At 47.3% G+C, this 19,340-nt stretch overlaps 1 protein-coding gene across 1 annotated transcript in view; it reads left to right on the top strand.

The window, feature by feature from the left end:
- The window catches only part of LOC122366520 (sialin-like), an 84,319-nt gene that overhangs the window by 55,097 nt on the left and 9,882 nt on the right, over nt 1-19,340 (top strand). The window contains exons 5-8 of the mRNA XM_043338868.1: nt 12,977-13,160; nt 13,365-13,501; nt 14,667-14,816; nt 15,086-15,218. Coding sequence (XP_043194803.1) covers nt 12,977-13,160; nt 13,365-13,501; nt 14,667-14,816; nt 15,086-15,218 — 604 coding nt within the window. The remainder of the gene's footprint in view (nt 1-12,976; nt 13,161-13,364; nt 13,502-14,666; nt 14,817-15,085; nt 15,219-19,340) is intronic.

The following is a 19,340-nucleotide window of genomic DNA, read 5'->3' as shown; positions in this document are numbered from 1 at the left end:
ATGACCTTTGCCGGTGCCCCTGTCAATTAGCGGCACCAGGATCATCACCGATGAGATAATCTTCCATAATACTGAAAGAACTGGGTGGTTTTGACTCGTTTACACGAAGCAGGAGGCGTTTCAATATTTTCCCATAGGCTTGCAATGTAAAGGTCGCGAGTCTGGCCTGACCTCAGGTCACAGATATGAAAATTCTGAGATATACAAATTGCACATACTGGTACCCTAACTAAAGCCTCAAGAGAAGAAATTGATCGGTCAAAAACTCTAGCTCTGGCGTGATTGCAAACTTTTCTGAGGTAGGGTCACCAAACCGCCTCTGGTGACCTGACCTGAGGTCAGATCAACTCAAAATTTTCAGAAATGTTGCGTAAAAGCCTTTTAGAAAAAGTCAGAAAATTTGAGCTTCCTAGCTCAAAGCGTTTGGGAGATATAACCAAAAAACATCAGGGGGGGCTCCTGAGGCCCCCCCGCCAGGAATAGGGTTAAATGTTTATGATGTAGTAACGGTCACTTTTTAGTAGCAAACAACAGTCAGAGTGGTTACGAGCGAGCGAAGCGCGAGTGAAGTCTTACGTCGTAAAGCAGAACGTTGTGAAGCCGGCCTACCGGCCGTCTGGACGTTTATAAGAGGCTTATATCTCCGCAACCACTGCACTGGACCGATTCATTTGCGGTACTTTTTTGGGTATAGGTAGCTTCATTCCTTTTACCAAGTATTGGACTTTTCCTGATACGTATGGGTGGCACCTGATGCACGTGCCACGTGTGAAACGAATATGTGTCATTTTTGTAACTGTCGCAATGACTTGGCAATTACCCAGCCGATTAGCCCAGCCGGTCCCGTAGCTCAGTTGGTTAGAGCGTTGGACTCCGCGTGGTGAGAGCACGCGTTCCCGGTTACGACAGTCCGGGTTCGAAGCGCGACGGGCGCTCGACATTTATGGGCCTCCTGACAGGTATGGTTGCGGTTGGTGGCAGGCCGTAGCCAGGCGAAGTCAGCGAGGGGACCGGCCGTGCGCGGCTTTGTGCGCACGTTAAACTTTGGACTCTAAATTCTGCCATAGAATCGGAATTGCGCGATCGGAGGGTAGAGGGCAGGGTCATCGCAACAAGCTTCGCTTAGCGGTGGCTCTGTCCTTGTGAATCCTTCCCATCAAAAGGTTCGGACTAAATTTATAAAAAAAAAATGCGCTCCAATTTGGCATGTAGTTAGGCAAAGTATTGAGATTTGTATTTGCAATAGACAACTGCCTGACATCTAACGCTCAAGCTTACGAAAATTTTCGGATTGGTTTAGTGTTGAAAATACCAGGAGTTCCTAAATAAACAGTCGAATTTGAAAACAGTGTACAGTGGAATCCACTTAACCCTATTCCTGGCGGGGGGGGGACCTCAGGAGCCCCCCCCCCCCCTGAGGTTTTTTGGTTATTTCTCCCAAACGCTTTGAGCTAGGGAGCTCAAATTTTCTGACTTTTTCTAAAAGGCTTTTACGCAACATTGCTGAAAATTTTGAGTTGATCTGACCTCAGGTAAGGTCACCAGAGGCGGTTTCGGTGACCCTACCTCAGAAAAGTTTGCAACCACGCCAGAGCTAGAGTTTTTGACCGATCAATTTCTTCTCTTCAGGCTTTAATTAGGGTACCAGTATGTGCAATTTGTATATCTCAGAATTCTCATATTCTGTGACCTGAGGTCAGGCCAGACTCGTGACTCCCATTGCAAGCCTATGGGAAAATATTGAAACGCCTTCTGCTTCGTGTAAACGAGTCAAAACCACCCAATTCTTTCAGTATTATGGAAGATTATCTCATCGGTGATGATCCTGGTGCCGCTAATTGACAGGGGCACCGGCAAAGGTCATCTGAGGTCATGTGACGTCATAAATCGTTTTTCTGTCAATAAATCACGACATGATGGTGCTAAAGACTTGTAAGTGGTACCAAACTGCTCGCCTGGTCAAGGCGCGTCGTTTGGTATGCAGCATGACCATACCCCACAACCTCATTGATGAATGACCTGACCCTGACCTCAGGTCAAATTTCAAATTGACCTGTGAAGGTCATCACATACTTATTTCGCATCGCCTCGGCGAGAGCAACAAAAAATGTATTGGTTTTATGTCTCTATGTTTCTTGTTTAAACGTTATATAGGTAACTAATTCCAAAACATTTTATCGTTGATGACCTCTGGTGACCTCAATATTGACCTGACCTGAAAATGTTTTATGTAAAAGTTGTAGATCTTTAAACGACCTATCAAATGCCGTTCGCCGTTTGTCGCTGCGATGTGTAGTTTTTAAGATCTGAGGGGGGGGGCCGAATCGGCCCCCCCCCCCGCCAGTTTTTTGTCCCGGCGGAGCCCGCCAGGAATAGGGTTAAGTTGCCTAAATAGGCTGCATGAGCAGTAGCGTACATTTTTGTATGCGAATATCTTTTTTTTTTAAATAAATTTGGCCCGAATGTTTGAATGACGGAATCACGGAGCCAGAGTCCACGCTAAGCAGTTGGTCATTTCATTTCATTTCATTTTGACACATCATTTTGTTCTTGATTAAAAATAATAATCCTATCCTACGAAGTCGCAGTGTTGCTTTGTTAGCTTGTATATACCTACCTACTGTTTTTTTCTTAGGAAAACAATGCCAAAACATGCCAGAAAGATATGGATTTATGTATTACCAGATAACCAAGTCATAATAAAAGCAAGCCGTCAGATCAAAATACACACGCACACATGCACGTCAATACCAAACAAAAATATTTCACCTTCAATGACATTCTGAGAGGTGTGGGACAAAATGAAGGTACGAGTTTACAAATGGCAATATATCCATATCTCGTAGGTTACGAATCGTCATGCATCTTAACCCGCGCCCCGTAGGGGGGGGGGGCGAAACGGCCCTCCCTGTCCTTTTCCGTCGATATCTCCTAAACGGCTGGAGATATCGCCACCAAACTTTCAGGGCCCTACGAGCATCAATTTTACACATTGTGACCAACAACTTTTTCTGAGGCTATGATAGGTTGGCCACAAATGACGTCGGAATGACGTCAGGTTCTGCCATTTTCGACCGAAAAAGACCTTCGCGAGAAGAGCTATCAGGCCTACAGCTTTAAAGATAGAGAAAAATGATCAGGACATAAAAGGTGTAGAATTGATACTGCTACAACAATTTATCTCGGATTTTTGAAAAATTTTGAGTTTTGACCCCCAAAAATAAAAAAGCGATTTTTTGGATATATTAGCCAAAAAATCCACAAAAATTTGAGTTTCGGAAAACCGGAATATATGTGATAGAACCTACCGTTTTGTATCTACATACCAAATTTCAGACTGATATCTCGTTATTTGGCCAAGTTATAGCGAAAAAACTGTTCCAAAATGATGACGTCAAATTTTCAAACTCAATTTATGGCAATTCTAGACTACGTATGGCAAACCAAAGACCACCATTGGACTCTTCGTGACGCGCTGCATCGAATCGATACCCATTGTATGCAAAAATATTAACTTTGAAATTTGACCTGATTTGACTTGACCTTGACCTGACCTTCACCAAAAATGTGACCTAAGCTGGCCCCAAAGGCTGCCTGACCCACATAATCGCATTTGTCATGTAAAATGGACCATAAAACATGCATCACATGACACTTTCATATTGTGACCCCCAGTGACCTGACCTCTGTGACCTGACCTGGTATCAGTGACCCCAGATAGCGAAGTATATGTTTAACGAACAATGTACCATCGATGGTTTTCAATAACTTACAAATTTACTCGATTTCACAACACATTTCTTGAAATGCCTGTGAACGGTGAAAATCCGACCTTTGACCTGACCTGCGATGTCATCGGTTTGACCTAGGTCAATGAAATTTGGTCACAAGATAGTTTCCCAATGGGGCTATCGAACACCGATTGAATTTTGAAAATCGGCCGGTAAATTTCCGAGATCTTAGGGGCGGACCCTACTTCCCCCTCCCCCCCCCTACGGGTGGTAGGGTCCACCGGTGGCCCTACGGGGCGCGGGTTAGGCATACATGAGTGCGATTTTTCTATCAAAAAGGTTGGTGCTGATGAAGTAAAAACCTGACTTGAATGAAATTACCAGAAGTATATCATAATTAGTACTTTAAGACACAATTATGACAATTCTTTTATTGTTTTGACATAAAAATCGCTCTGTAGAAGTGTTTATCATCCAAAATTCAAAAAAAAAATGTTGATCTATTAGTGTCTGTCCACAGCTCGATATCAAGTTCAGCACCAGCTCCGCACGTCCTCTTTTCTTTCCACGACTTGCCAGCCAACTTAGCAGGTGCTGTTTCTTCCCTCCCTCTTTCTTTCTACAAGTTAATCTTTATTATGTTTAGCATCTTTTTCTTTCTTTTTTCCTTCTTCCGGTGTCACCAAATCACGAATAATTGTTGCTGACTTATGGGGTATACTTGCACACCTGTTTGTAAGCTGCCATTCCCTCTTGGATGGTGTAGTCCAGCCAGAGGCCGGTGTCTTGCTCGGCCACCACTCCCACGTGGTTCTGGGGGTTGTCGTTGGGCTGATCGTCGCGCCAGTTGGTGAAGTTGACCGGGGTGCCATCCAGCCAGCGAAACTCCCGAGAAATAGCCGGTCCCGTGTGCTCCAAACCGATCCAGGCTCCAGTCTTTCTCAGTAGCGTCTTCACAAAGTTGTTTTCCGCCTCCGAGTGGATTGAGGCTAGTTCAGAGCCAGAACGTAGTTGGCGGCATGCTGCCTTTGATGCGTTAAAATCCAGTCTCTCTAATAAAAAGGAAAAACAGGTCCCTTCCATGGCGTATTCTATCCAGTTTGTATCGCAAGTACTGGTCCTGTTTCCAAGCAGCTTGCAGAAGCCTGTCTGAGCGATTTCAGAGCAGGCAATGGCTTGACAGCCTGGCATCAGTAAGCAAAGCATGCCGCACTGGACGCAGCTGCCGGCGGCCGGGGTGGCCAGCGTGCCGCGGCCGTGGTCGCTCCAGTGTAGTAGGGGAGAGCGGGGTCATTTGGCCGCCCGGGTCACTTTGGCCGCCCCATGCCTACGCGTTTTGACGGTCCCGAGCGATTATTTTTTAATATGACTTCATCCGCCGTCATAAGAACTACTTTGGAAAGAAACTAAGGAAACTCGGCGACGCCCAGTTTTTTGTAAAGCCAACGATATTTGAATTTTGGCTAAAAAACGTAACTTTTTCTTCTTTACGAAAAGTTGCATGGTGTCCCTTATTTGGGTGGCATCAACATTTTAACTCTATTGGTAGAACAATCTGGTAATTCAAGGAGCTGTCTGACCCTTTTGCAAGTTTAAGTAACAATTTTTGCTTGTCTGCGGACCTCTTTTCCTAAAAATGTCATATTGGGGTAAATTGGCCGCCCCATACGGGGCGAATTGGCCGCCCAGCGACTCAGTTGATTTTTTGCCTAGTCTGCGAGCGACGCGCTGCGCTGGCTAAGTTCTGCCACTAAGGATGGTAATGCGGCGGAGTCTAAAATGCAAGGGACGACCTAACCAAGGTGTCCGCTGATTGGCTTTCGGCACCCGGCGGCAGATGGTGACGGCAGATAAGCACGCCGCGGCCCCGGCCGTGCTCCAGCCGCCTGCCGCGGCTGTGCTCCAGCCGCCAGCCCCGGGGCCGGCCGTGCTGCAGCTGCCTGCCGCGGCCGTGCTCCAGCCGCCTGCTGTCGCCGTGTCTTAGTTGCTTGTCGGAAGCCCAGAGTCCATCCGACCACTTCCGCAGGTGCGCATCAACGTTCAAAAAGCCGGTCGGAAGAAAGGGCGTTCTAAAATCATGACTAACAGCCCGGAGCGGACGGCTTTGGAGGGCAAGCAACAGGCACGTATGGCGAGGAGCAAAAAGCGGGGTCCACAAGCTGGACCGTCGAACCGTTGAACGTCGGGAGCTGGACGTCGAACCATCGAACGTCGGGAGCTGGACCGTCGAAGAAACAGGGGCGCAAAGGTGAAAAACAGTGAAGCGCAGTGATGACTGGACATCCATGCCGTCGGGACCGTATTTTACAGTGGATGTGTTTAAATGCTGGGTCGAAGACGGGGCCTGCTGGAATCGTTTATATTTCATGTTTACGACAGAGTTTGAAATAAACAAACAACTCGTACACAAATAACTTTTTTTGCAGTGTGATTGTCGTCTAAAGCAATCTACGATTTGGCAGCCATTACAGTTGGCTGTTGTTATCACTGGGCAGTGCTCAACTCATGAGTCGTAAGTTCGTAAATCAAATGTTGCTCCTCACTTGCACTGATTCAAATGAATCGAGTGTAAGCCTAGTCTTTTGAAAAATTAAGGATTTCAGGCGAATCAAAGATGAGTCACGATGCTCATCATTTGTGTCAGCATTGGGGCATCTGGATCGTCACATCAGTCATGCGTCAAGTCAATCCAGAATTCATGAGTTAAGCACAATCTTGGGCGTCAATATTTCAGGTTGTCTCAGCTCTGTAATGGGTATATCTCTGAATCACATGCCCGGCCAAATGACCCCACTCCCCCGGCCAAATGACCCCGGTACCGGGGTCATTTGGCCGCCGTGCAATCTTTGAAAGAACGGTCAATTACTACCGAAACGAGATGTCCCGGCATGATGCAAGTAATATGCCGGAACAACAAATGAACGCCCCACACCCCTCCATGGAGAAATCGACCAAACGCGCACTGGTTTTCTCAAAATATCGTTTTTACAAAAGGGCGGCCAAATCGCCCCGTTCTCCCCTACCGGTATCAGACGACCCTCTGAGCTGGCCATCCCTGATGATGTCATCATGGATAGCACCATCAGCAGTAGGGACAGACACAGCCGAACGGGAGACATGCTGACTTGTCTGGACGGAGCGAGTGTAAAGAGCGTCCGCTGCTGACGGCACGGCGGCTCGAACTGTCACGCTGAAGGGACCTCGGAGCCCCTACTGCTCATGCTTACTTTGAGTTATTGTTTGATAATCCTTACCCTGTGATACACTTTAAAACATATTGGTTTGTATATTGCGGTCGTTGGAATAAATTATTCACAATATGAGTGTGAACACAAGAATAATGATGCAATAACTAAAAAGCACTCCAATCGCTTAGCATGGAATATTGAAATGGTAACTGAAAAACAATTTGCTAAAATCTGGCTTGTACACGGACACTGGGCAACCATTATCAGCCTACTTACTTCATACGTATGTACGTACGTACGTTCGGGAATGACATTCTTAGAGTATAAATCATACCCTGGTATAAACCAGCGTGAAAACATGTGCATTGGTTTTCGATTAAGCCACGGTCAATTGCATTGGTGATTAGAGCAAGCTCGCGTCAGTAATGTATGTACAGGTTCTCCGGAATTCGATAACGCACCGCAAAGTATGCATTAACCCGCGCCCCAGTGGCGGTCTCAGCCAACTTCGCCCTAGGGGGGGGGGGGGGGGCATATGTTACCACCCACCTCTAACTCAAAAACTAAGAGGGCTAGAAAGACGCAGTAAAAAGCAGTCGATAGCTCTCAATGCGTACGTTTGAAAGCATTTTCGTCATTTTTCATGTCAGAGCAATATTGGGGTCACCAGAGGTCATCAAAGGTCAAAATTTGCCAATTGTCATTATATTTTTCAGAAAACATGCCGCTATCTCAGGAACTATGGTAGCTAGAAAAACGCATGAAGAAGCAATCGATAGCTTTTGAACTCTTCTTTTGAAAAGGTCATTATCAATATTGACCTCAGGTCAACGGTTTAGCCTCCAGAGGGCAAAAACTCCAAAAATAGCTGTTTTTACGAAAAGTGTTTTTCGATTATAACTTTCGACTACAAAAAGCCACGACATTTCTATTGCCAGAATCGTGTTCCCCTCGCCGAGACGCGTCGAATGAACTATAATTTGACCTTGAAAGGTCAACTTGAAAATTTGACCTCAGGTCAAGGTCATGACCTGAGCGGAAAAGGTCATGTTGCATATCAGTCGATGCGTCTCAACAAGACAAACACAATGAGACCATCCCCAGCGTTCTATCTCTTTCCAATCGCGAGTTATTGGCAAAAAACTGTTTGTAGCCTCAAATGACCTCGGATGACCTTTCTGGAGGCTATCAGCAAAAATGACACCTTGGTCATAACGAGTGGACTAAATCATTGTGATTCTGAAATATTTGGACTGTTCCTATGCGCACACACGGATCTAGAGGCATTTTCATTTTTCTCCATTGACTTGTAATGGAAAGGTCACGCCACTGACCTGACCTTCGTCACGGATATAAAAAAAAATCCGAGATATACAAATTGTAGGCGCCCATAACAGCATGCAATCCACCAAGTTTAAAACCATTCTGACAAACACTGCAGGCTGGACATGATTGCAAACTTTTTTAGGCTTGGTCAGTTAACTTGATCTGGTGACCTGACCTGACATGACCTGGTGTCAAAAATTTCACACATTGTCCAAAAGTGATGTACGTACCAAAAGCTACCCCAAGCGGCGCGGCGCTACGCGCCGCGGTTTTTATTCACACGCAAAAAACGCGACAGGGTGGTAACATATGCCCCCCCCCCCCCACTGGGGCGAAGGTTAATTGTATTTAACCAACAGCATGTGTAAGCAGGCGCAGATATACATATCTGATTCAGATGTATAGCAACCATGTTGAACGAAATAGTAATCAAACCACACAAAAACACATACACTTCCAAATCAAACCAAAAGATCGAACAGCTTCAAGAATGCAAAGGGAGCTGTGCGTAGAACAGGCTTAGCTGCCAATCACATAAGTCTGTCGTATGGCCGACCGTCTCCTAACTCGGTGGCAGCGAGTTCGTGGCTGGGGAGCTCCACAAGGTTTGACCCGCGTTTCTATGTCTATGTTTTACGCCAGCTGGCAACTGGCCAGAACGGGCCACAATAGACTCTGGAGGACCGTGCCGCCATCCACAAACAGTACATCACTTCTCTACCGGTAAACTGGTAAACACTACCGGTAAACTGGGCGCGGGCAAGGTCGGGTGGTGGATCCGTGCCGGTGTCGTTCGCAGCAAGCACTGCTTAGCTAGCACCGGGGGCCACAGGCCACATAATCATCCATTCGGCAATTTTTTTTTTTATAAAGAAAACGTTAATAGATACATTTCTTTTATCATCCTCTTCCAGTAAACATTTGGGGATAATTGGATCGATTTACTACATCGATTTTTACTGTGCAGTGTGCAGGTAAGTCCAATGTGAGGCATTTTCATAGCATTTTTATAAGCATCCTTCCTTTATAAGTTTAAAATGTAGGCATCACCAATGACCTTTTCTTGATAATTAACGAAAAAAGACTAAATTTGTGCCAAAAATATACTGTATTGGGATATTTCAGCCACAGGCCTTTTTAAAAAAAATGTGCCGAAGGTGATCGCAGAAAGATGATCTTTCGATACAATAAATGTTTGAAACAGGCTTGCGACTGAAATATCACCATAAGCATATTTTTCAGCACATATTTAGTTTTTGTGAATTACCGAGGAAAATGTCATGATTACACATTTTCAATTTTCATTAGCCATGTTCCTCGCTCAAGTACCTTCTCCATCCTTGCTTTTCTTTCAACAGAAATAGACAAGTGACGGCAGTATAACAAAATCGTTCAATCACAGATTGATGTTACTTGACCTTGCTTTGTCATTTTGTCAGGGCTTATTCCTCTATTCTTCTTATTTTCTTGCATCCTCTTTCTCATTGGGCTTGTTTCGGCCATATACGGTCACCAGGCCACGGGCACGATGCTGCGGCGTTTATGGGGTGTATTTACAAATCTGTCTGTAAAGATACTTTCCAGATGTAACGGGGAAATCCAGCCAAAACGCATCCCCAGTCTGGGCCGCCACGCAGAGGTCATTTGTCGGCTTGTCATTGGGCTGGTCATCTCGCCAGTACGTGAAGTCCAAAGAGGTGCCGTCCAGCCAGCGAAACTCCCGAGTCGCAGACGGACCTGTGTGCTCCAGACCGATGTAGGCTCCTGCTCTCGGAATTAGCGACTTGACAAGGTTATTTTCCTCCTCCGAGTGGATTGATGCTAGCTCGGAGCCAGAGCGCAAATTACGACAGGCGGCTTTCGATGAGGTACAATCAAGTTTATCCATCAGAAGAATAAAACATGCTCTGCCCGAATCGAATTCTATCCAGTCTGGGTCGCAAATCCTGATCTTGTCCCCAATCAACTGACAAGTGCCTGTCTCGGTGTTTTCGGAGCACGCTACAGCACGGCAGCCTGGCTGGAGCAAGCAAAGCACGCCGCACTGGGCACAGCTACCGGCGGTCGGGGTGGCCAGCGTGCCGCGGCCGTGGTCGGCCCAAGGCAGTACCGGTACCAGCCGAGCCTCTGAGCTCGTCACCAGCTGTGGCACCATCAGCAGCAGGGACAGACACAGCGGCGCGGGAGACATGTCCAAGCGGAGCGAGCAAAAGAGCGTCAGCAGCTGACGACACGGCGGCTCGAACTGCTCAACTTGAAGAACCTCAGCCCAGAGCTGCTACCGCTCATGTTTACTTAGTGATATTGTTTGATAATCCTTACCCTATGATATGCTTTCAAACAGATTAGTTGCACGTTTGGGTCGTTGTGATACATTATTCACAATATGAATGTGAACACAAAAATAATGATGCATTAACTAAAAAGCACTCCAATCGCATCGCATGGAATATTGAAATAAACTTAGATAAAATCATTGCATAAAATCGGGATTTAACCCTCGCATGTATAGGGGGAGGACCCCCCCCATGGTTTTTCGCGAATTACTCGCGTAAAAAGCGGCTGATCGCGACGAAACTTTCAGTACCCTCACATTGATCAATTTTACACCTACCCTGAAAATTTCATGACCCTGACCCAAATGACCTTTGACCTGTGACCTCTTTTCCGAGACCATGTTTGGCCGGAATCGCGATTCTGCGTATGTCGGCTCGCATTAGCCGCGCGTTTGCAAGCTTTTCGTGGTTTCAAACGTTCAAACATGTGATTTGATGTTGCTTCCATGCATTAGGGTGGGTGTCAAGGTCACCTGAAGGTCAGGTCAGGTCATTGACCTTTGGTGACCTCGGGTGACCTCGGCTCACTTTTTCGAGCTGTACATGTTTCTAGGCTAGTTTTTGGAGCTGAATTCGAATTTAGCAGCCATTTGAACATTTACGAAGTATTTTTGGTGCCTTCGTAACATGTTACGAAGCTGTCAGAGGCGGTTTACACGTACTACGAATACCCGTCACGATGCCTACTGGTTGACCTGACCTGACCTGACCCGACCTGGTCTAAATGCTTAAAGACATCATCTGTGATCAAAACCAACACGATATTCGTGATCAGCACCCCGAAAAACCCCTTAGCAGACACACTTTACGACTTTCTAACAGGTCCCGATTTTCCCGACTTTGGGTCATTGACCTGACCTGGAAGGTCACCCAATGACCTAGGACCTTAAAATTGGGTATCATCGGCTTCCTCTCGTCACGGGCAACACGCTCGTTTTTTCCGCGAAGCTCTAGCTCGATCAGGGGCCTAACGGCAAGGGGGGGGGTCCAACCGACCCCCCCCCTACACATTACAAGCTGGCAAACGCCGCACACATGCGAGGGTTAAAGTTAACCCTCGCCCGTAAACGGCGATCTGCCACCTTCGCCCATGCAGGGGGGGGGGGTTGGTGCGACCCCCCCCCTTGGCGTTTGAAAACGGAGCGTCGTAGAGCTTAGCGGAAAAGACCAACGGATTGCTCTCGCCGAGATCTCGCGATTGGTGGTATATTTTTTGGTCCTAGGTCAACATTTGACCTACTTTTGACCGGTCAAAGGTCAAATTTTCGGAAAAATAGACTTTTTTCAACTTTCGGCGGCGATTGCGGCAAAACGGTGGGAGATATCGACTTGAAACCTTCACTATCGTGTTCCTTGATCAATTCTCTATCGTTTGGTATGTATTTCGTTTCCCTAGCTCTAAAAATGGCGCGTTGGGAGCGCCGGAGGTCGGCAAGGTCACAGTCGGCGGCAGAAATTCGAAAAATCAAAATTTAAATTTTTGAAATCTGATTGTATTTTTGGATTTGGGAGGTCCATTTGCTCCCTATAGAAGCTAATATTGCTGCATATTCCCACTGAGGTGACAAGAATTAGCAAAATAGTGGTTCGGGCGCTTTTCAAAAATAGTACCGGACGCTGTTCCTCTTGTGACGTCATAGCTCCGTGACCTGACCTGACCCGGTCAAGTTTCTTATACCATATGATAGCCAATACTTGCCCCAACATGCATGGGAAGTTTCATCACGATCCATCAACCGATCTCCGTACCACCAGCAGGAAACCTCGGGCGTTGGCACTCAGTTTGTGAAAATCCGGCCGGAGGCTGTTCCCTTTGTGACGTCATAACTCCGTGACCTGACATGACCCGGTCAAATTTTTTTTATCAAAAGATGCGCAAGGTTTGCCCCATAAGGTACCCAAAATTTGGCGGCGCTGCGCGCCGCCGTTTTTGCACTATTTCCGAAAAACCTCAGGGGGGGGGGGTTGCACCAACCCCCCCCTACATGGGCGAGGGTTAACATTCAGCAACCAAGATCAGCGCACGAGTGAGAATGATGCAGTTCGGGGGGGGGGCGGGGGACGAGAAGGAGGTCGGTAGTAGGGCATGGTATCAACTCTCTTGGGAAAATTGGGAAGCGTTTGAAGCCTATATGTAAATAAGACATTTTAGGCGATCAATCTGATTCAATTTTTCGCCATCTGTGCTTCAAAGCCATTAACCCGTGCCCCGTGGGGATAGTGGCCAGGCGGACCCTGCCACGCCACCCGTATGGGGAGGGGGGGGGGGCATTTAGGCTTAATTCCCCCCTAAAGTATCGGAAAGTTACCGAAAATCCCGTCGTGAAATATGTAGCATTTTGTCCATGCCCCTTCCGATCACATTTTGTTGACGACGTGTCTGTGTCTCGTCCAGTCCGTGTTTTTTCCTGCGTTCAACGTCGTCATCCGTAACTGGAGCGGTGCTGGCGAGTTTCCACTGCTGTTCGGCCTGGCCTGGAGCGGCACCTACCTGGGCAGTGCGGCCGCGTTCCCTCTCAGCAGCACGCTGTGCCAGCAGCACCAGCTGGGAGGCTGGACCGCCATCTACTATGGATCAGGTGACTCATCGAACTGAAGTAAAACCATTCCAATTATCAGGCTAACAATAATCTTGTTCACCTTATTTGCTTACGTTGCGCTAATATTAAGCATAATTTAATGTAAATACATGCACATTTAATATGAGAACTTGTTCCCGCTTTAGTCTGATTTAGCTTTTGCGTATGCCAGAGACTCACAAGCAATATCTTGCTCGTCTTCAGGGCTCGGATTAGCGCTCTGGGCCATATTAGCATGCGTCATGCTAAATGAAACGCCACAACATATGCGTTTTATTTCTGGCGTCGAGAAAAGCTTCCTGGCATCGCACAACGGTGATTCTAGGTCCAACAAAGAGCAGGTGAGTTTTACGGCATGGCGTAATTGTCACTTGCATGTGTGACTTCTCGCTAATGGAGGCCGTTGAAACTACCCGTATCCTACCTTTATTACTTTCTCTTTTCTTCGTTAGCTAATGGAATTTTAAGGGACATTGGGTTGGAACCCATGTGTGCATATCCCTTGGTGCTGGTGTACCATATACTATAATAGGTACCGCGTTATCATAGTTATAATACACTAAACCGCGCTGTGTAATGGTACTATAAGACCCTGTTGACTGTTCGCGTAATGAAAGGAGGAGTGCCGCCCCACTAGCTCCATATCAACTATTCCGATATTTTAAATTTATGGCCCTCAATAGTATCATTAAAGAGCTAGCAAGTGATCCAGAGCATAGGCATGAAGGTTATTACGCCGTAGAATATTACAACTCATTATCATCGGGCAACTATATACTTGGCAGCACCGCTCTTTTACCTTTCCAGTGAGAATATGCAACTGCCATTGCACGGCTTCAGTGTGATTGATGTTGGTGATAACAGGTTTAGAAAATGCATCATCATTGCTCGGTGATATTTTAAGGCATTGCCAATTTTTTTGAAAACGTTGCAACTATTCATGGTCACGATCTGCGTGCTTACTATTGGTGCCAATCGGAATTTATTTTCTTGGAATTCCAATTTTTGTCCAATTCCAATTCGGAATTTGGACGGAATTCTTAACATTTTTTGGAAATTAATCGGAACACAAGGCCTTTAAAATTTAAAATTTTAAAACGGAGGCCTTTAAAACGCTTTTAAACACTTTTAAAATTTACGCAAAAAATGCAAAAATCGTTAAAAATTGGAATAGCCCCCGCTTTGGACAAAATTGGAAATTTACTTGGCAATTTCTTGGAATTGGATCGGAATTGGAATTGAAATTTCATGAAATTGGCACCACTAGTGCTTACATTTAGCGAAATGAACGTCGCCATTGTATGATACATTCCCTACCTTGTCGTTATTTGTTCACATACTACCACACGGATTTGCCGAACGGGCAAGTTATGTTATGTAGGCATGCCGCCATTGTAAATAGGCGCTCTGATCGTTGAATTGGTGGTCGATAAATGGTCGGTGCCTTTGCTTTCCTTTTTCAAAACCACAAAACAACACGCTAAATACGTATCTGCTTTATTCCAGGTGCTGCCAGTATCGCTGTGTGTCCTGATGAGAAATCTCCAAGTGTGGATCATATCCCTCAGTTACTTTGTGGTTGCTTGGTTCTTCGCAGCAATGAACATCACACTACCAACATTCATGAAAGAAGGGTTCGATTTTGACATTGAAGAAGTAAGAGCGTTGCGTTGTTATTTCAGTTGTGAAGCTATGCGTAAAAAAGAAAAGAAAACTAGTTTCGGAACTTAGCACATACGCAATATACGCATATATTAATGACGAGGCTACTTTGTTCTATGAAAAGGTGTGGTTTCATTTGATCAGACACTGCGTACCATTTTCATCATTCATTTCCTCCCAATCGATTCATGAAGGTCTGATTCAATTCATTGATACTTCCTGCTATTCTGCTCCTGTCATCCTCACATGCTGTTGTTTTTCAGAACGGTTTTCTGTCTGCGCTGCCTAGCCTGTGTATGTGTTTGTTTGTCGTCCTCGGCGGTAAAATGTTTGCCTATCTACACGTCAACAGAGGCATCTCCAAAACCAACGGAAGAAAAATCATGTCAATGATTGGTAAGAACATCGCAACGCAGGAAACTGAATAGGCTACGAAAAGGAATATTATTTTTAAGTCAGGAATGAACTCTGAGCTAGGCCTGCAACCCTATTTTTTTTCGGGAGAAAGGTTTTCTTTACATAATGCCCTTTCTCAAAATTGTACGTTGATATTAAATTTTTCTCTCATTATTTATACAGAAAGCTATGTAAGCATCTATACTACTATTTGAACAGGATCCATCTGTTTGTTTGTTTGTCTGTCCGCCACGCCGTGTAGTGGGTTCAATTTAGCCGGCCTACAGGGCAGACGGTATATCGTAGGGGGTTGAAATTTGCACACCTTATAGGTGACGTAACGGGTCAGCGCCTTTTCTGGGTTTCGGCTCGCTGGGGTGCACGGTTCGCGCGTGGGGCGCGCTGGAAGAACGCCAATGAAATTTTGATCGGTTCGTATATCTTCATTGAGAGCCGGGGTCGACAAACTTTGTGAACTAAATCCATGCCGATCGGTGGCGGGTGCCTCGCATTGGCGGATGGGCAAGTTTTAATTTGAATAAAAAGTGGCGAGAGAATGTGAAGATTTTCGTTGAATGGCAACAGTTTGTGATACGAGTTTCAAATGCACCGTGTTTGCCGCAATGCGCCACAATTACCTTAGGGCGTCATTTTTGTAGCAAATCGCACAGTTTTTGTCAAATATGGTCCGATATGGGTGCAATTTGGTGCAAGGATGCATGCTCAATCGCCGGGTGAAAATGCGCCGCGTTTGTCGCAATGCGCCACATATGCCACAAAGCGCCATTTCCGACAAATACGATTAAGCGCAATGGAATGGTACGAATAAGGGCAGGGCTGGGAACACTTTAAGTCTGATATTTTAGTACTGATTGGATCCAATTATTCTGTGACCTGACATGATCTAGCGGTGTTCGTAGGGGTAGGAGTAGGGGTAGGGGTAGGGGTAGGGGTAGGGGTAGGGGTAGTGGTAGGGGTAGTGGTAGGGTAGTGGTAGGGGTAGTGGTAGTGGTACTGGTAGGAGGTAGGGGTAGGGGTAGTGGTAGGGGTAGTAGTAGGGGTAGGGGTAGTAGTAGGGGTAGTAGTAGAGGTAGTGGTAGGGGTAGTGGTAGGGGTAGGAGTATGGGTAGTAGTAGGGGTAGGGGTAGGGGTAGTGGTAGTGGTAAGGGTAGGGGTAGTAGTAGGGGTAGTGGTAGGAGTAGTGGTAGGGGTAGTGGTAGAGGTAGGGGTAGAGGTAGGGGTAGTGGTAGGGGTAGTGGTAGAGGTAGGGGTAGAGGTAGGGGTAGTGGTAGGGGTAGTGGTAGTGGTAGGGGTAGGGGTAGGGGTTGTGGTGGAGGCAAAAGTAGAACAGTGGCCCGGGCTGATCCCATCGGACGAGAGGTGACCTATGAGACCTGGCCTGACCCAAAGTGACCGGGGCTGACCCCTTTGGCCCATCTTGACCCCGTATCAGTCAAATTTCATCCAACAAAGCCCCCAGAACAGCTCTTTTTTAATTCTCTTCACATTTCCGTCCATATCTATGCTTCTAGCCAACACATCGATTTGAAACGAACACCATTCGAAAGCAAATTGGCTGGTGCCGCATTTTTTTCCTACCACGCAGCAAAGCAAGTGGCGCAGCCGCTTGTCTATATTACTATTTGAGATCAGTCCGTCTGTTTGTCTGTCTTTCTGTCTGTCCGCACTTGGTCTCCCCAATATATTGCAGTTCGCAGTTTTGGTGAAATTTTCGGTGACATGGGGTCAGTTATCGGTGCGTGGAGGTCAAACGGTTGCGAGGAGGTGGCTGAAACTTGCGCACCGCGTAGACGACGCTTCGGGCGTGTGCCTTTGCTGCAGGTCTGCAGTCGGTGGGGTGCACGGTTTGCGCGTGGCGCGCGCTGGAAAAAGGTGTTTTTTCTCCAAATTTTGCTCGGATCTCAAGGCATCGGCAGCCGGGTTCAATCGCCTTTGACAATAAAATGCATGACGATCGGCGGTGGGTGCCTCTCATTTACAGATTGGCCAAGTTATTTATTTTGATAAACAGAGGCGAATGAAGGTGTTGATTTTCGGTAAATAAAGACAGTTTTCAATGCGCTTAACCGACTGCACCGCGTTTGCCGCAGTGCGCCACATTTGTCCACATGCGCTATTTTTGCCGCAAATCGCACAACTTTGTCAAATATGGTCCGATAAAGGTGCAATTCGGTGGAAGGATGCATGGCAAAACGAAAGGAATAAATGCACCACTTTTGTCGCAATGCGCCACATTTGTCACAAGGCGCCATTTCAACCAAATACGAATAAGAATAATGAAATGACACGAGTAGGAGCAGGGTTAGGAACTCTTTTTTTTAGTTCATCAGTTTATATGATAGTCTGTGACCTCACATGACCCAGCGATAGTGGTGGTAGTGTTGTGGTAGTAGTATTGGTAGGAGTAGCGGTAGGGGCAGTGGTAGTATTAGGGGTAGTGGTAGGGGTAGTGTTAGGGGTAGTAGTAGGGGTAGTGGTAGGGGTAGTGGTAGGGGTAGTAGTAGGGGTAGTAGTAGGGGTAGGGGTAGTGGTAGGGGTAGTAGTAGTGGTTGGGGTAGTAGTAGGGGTAGGGGTAGGGGTAGGGGTAGTGGTAGGGGTAGTGGTAGGGGTAGGGGTAGTGGTAGGGGTAGTGGTAGGGGTAGTGGTAGGGGTAGTGGTAGGGATAGTGGTAGGAGTAGTGGTATGAGTAGAAGTAGTAGAAGTGTGGTACAGGCCGATCCAATGTGACGATGGTGACCTATACGACCTGGCCTGACCGAAGGTGACCTGGCCTGACCCAGTGTGACCAGGGATGGCCAACTTGACCTGACTTGACCCCATATGATCCAAATTTCATCCAACTAAGTTATTATGTTCAAAATTTTCCTCTGCACGTTTCCGTCCATATCTCTGCTTCCAGACGACTGATCAATTTAAATCAAACACCATTCGAAAGCAAATTGGCTGCTGCCGTATTTTATCGCTACGCCGCGAAGCAAGTGGCGCAGCCGCTTGTCTATCTACTATACTATTTGTGAAATGAAACTCTGTCTGTAGGTATGTGTTTCTGTCTGTTTGCACCGTGCAGAGGGGTGCTTTGACGCCGTGCACAGGTCAAACGGTGCGGTCGATGGGGCTGAAATTTTCGCAGGGTGTTGATGACCCCGACCCCGATACCGGGGTCGGAGGGGAGGACAGAAGAGGACTCGACCGCGGCGGAGGAGGGGAGGAGTGACCTGGCACCGACACGGTGACTACACCGCAAGCTCTGTGATGGTGGGGCAGCTCAACGTTCAATCACTTAAACCTAAGCTGCCCGACTTGCGCACTGACATATGTGACGTGTATGGTTTTGATGTGCTTGTCCTATGTGAAACCTGGCTGTCCCCTAACGTTCCGAACCGTCTCCTGACGGTCAGTGGCTACCGGCTGTATAGGAGTGACCGACAGGACGGTCGCGGTCTAGCCAGCGGCCGCGGTGGTGTAGCTCTGTTGGTCCGTGAAGCGCACCGGGTGGAGGTTTTACCTACGCCAGTGACCGGAGTGCCGAACTCTAATATCGAGATACTGTGGGCCAAAGTGTTCGTAGGAAACCACCGTGGTATTTTGTTCGCCAGCGTGTACCGTGTGCCGCGGAATTCAGCAGCACAAGTGACGTCAGACCTAGAGGACATAGAAGGTCAGGTGCAGCATATGGTTGCGAGTCACCCCGGCGCTACACTGGTGTTAGCCGGTGACCTGAACTGCTGCCTGCTGAAGCCTGCTGCTGACTCGCCCGGCCACCGGCTGACTCGCCTGCTGACCACGTACGGCCTGCGGATCGCCAACACCGAGCACCCGACTTACCGACCAGCCAACTCACTACTTGACGTCATCGCAACCAGCCGGCCCGACCTGGTGACACGTGCTGGGGTGACCCGCTGCCAGTACGGCACCCCGCACGACTTCACACGGCTGGTGCTGCGCTGCGGTGGAGCGGGGCGACCGTCCCGACCGACTGTCCAGCGGAGATGCCTGCAGAAAGTCGACTCTGAGCAGTTTAATCTGCAGCTCTCCGAAGCGGACTGGAGTCCTGTGCTCTTGCGCGAGCGACCTGCCGACAAGTGGGAGGAATTTCGCGCG

Source organism: Amphibalanus amphitrite, unplaced genomic scaffold, assembly GCF_019059575.1.
Source record: "Amphibalanus amphitrite isolate SeventyFive unplaced genomic scaffold, NRLGWU_Aamphi_draft 000813F_arrow, whole genome shotgun sequence".
NCBI lineage: Eukaryota > Metazoa > Arthropoda > Thecostraca > Balanomorpha > Balanidae > Amphibalanus > Amphibalanus amphitrite.
The sequence above is the reverse complement of the archived record's forward strand: the minus strand, read 5'-3'. Positions and strand labels throughout refer to the sequence as shown.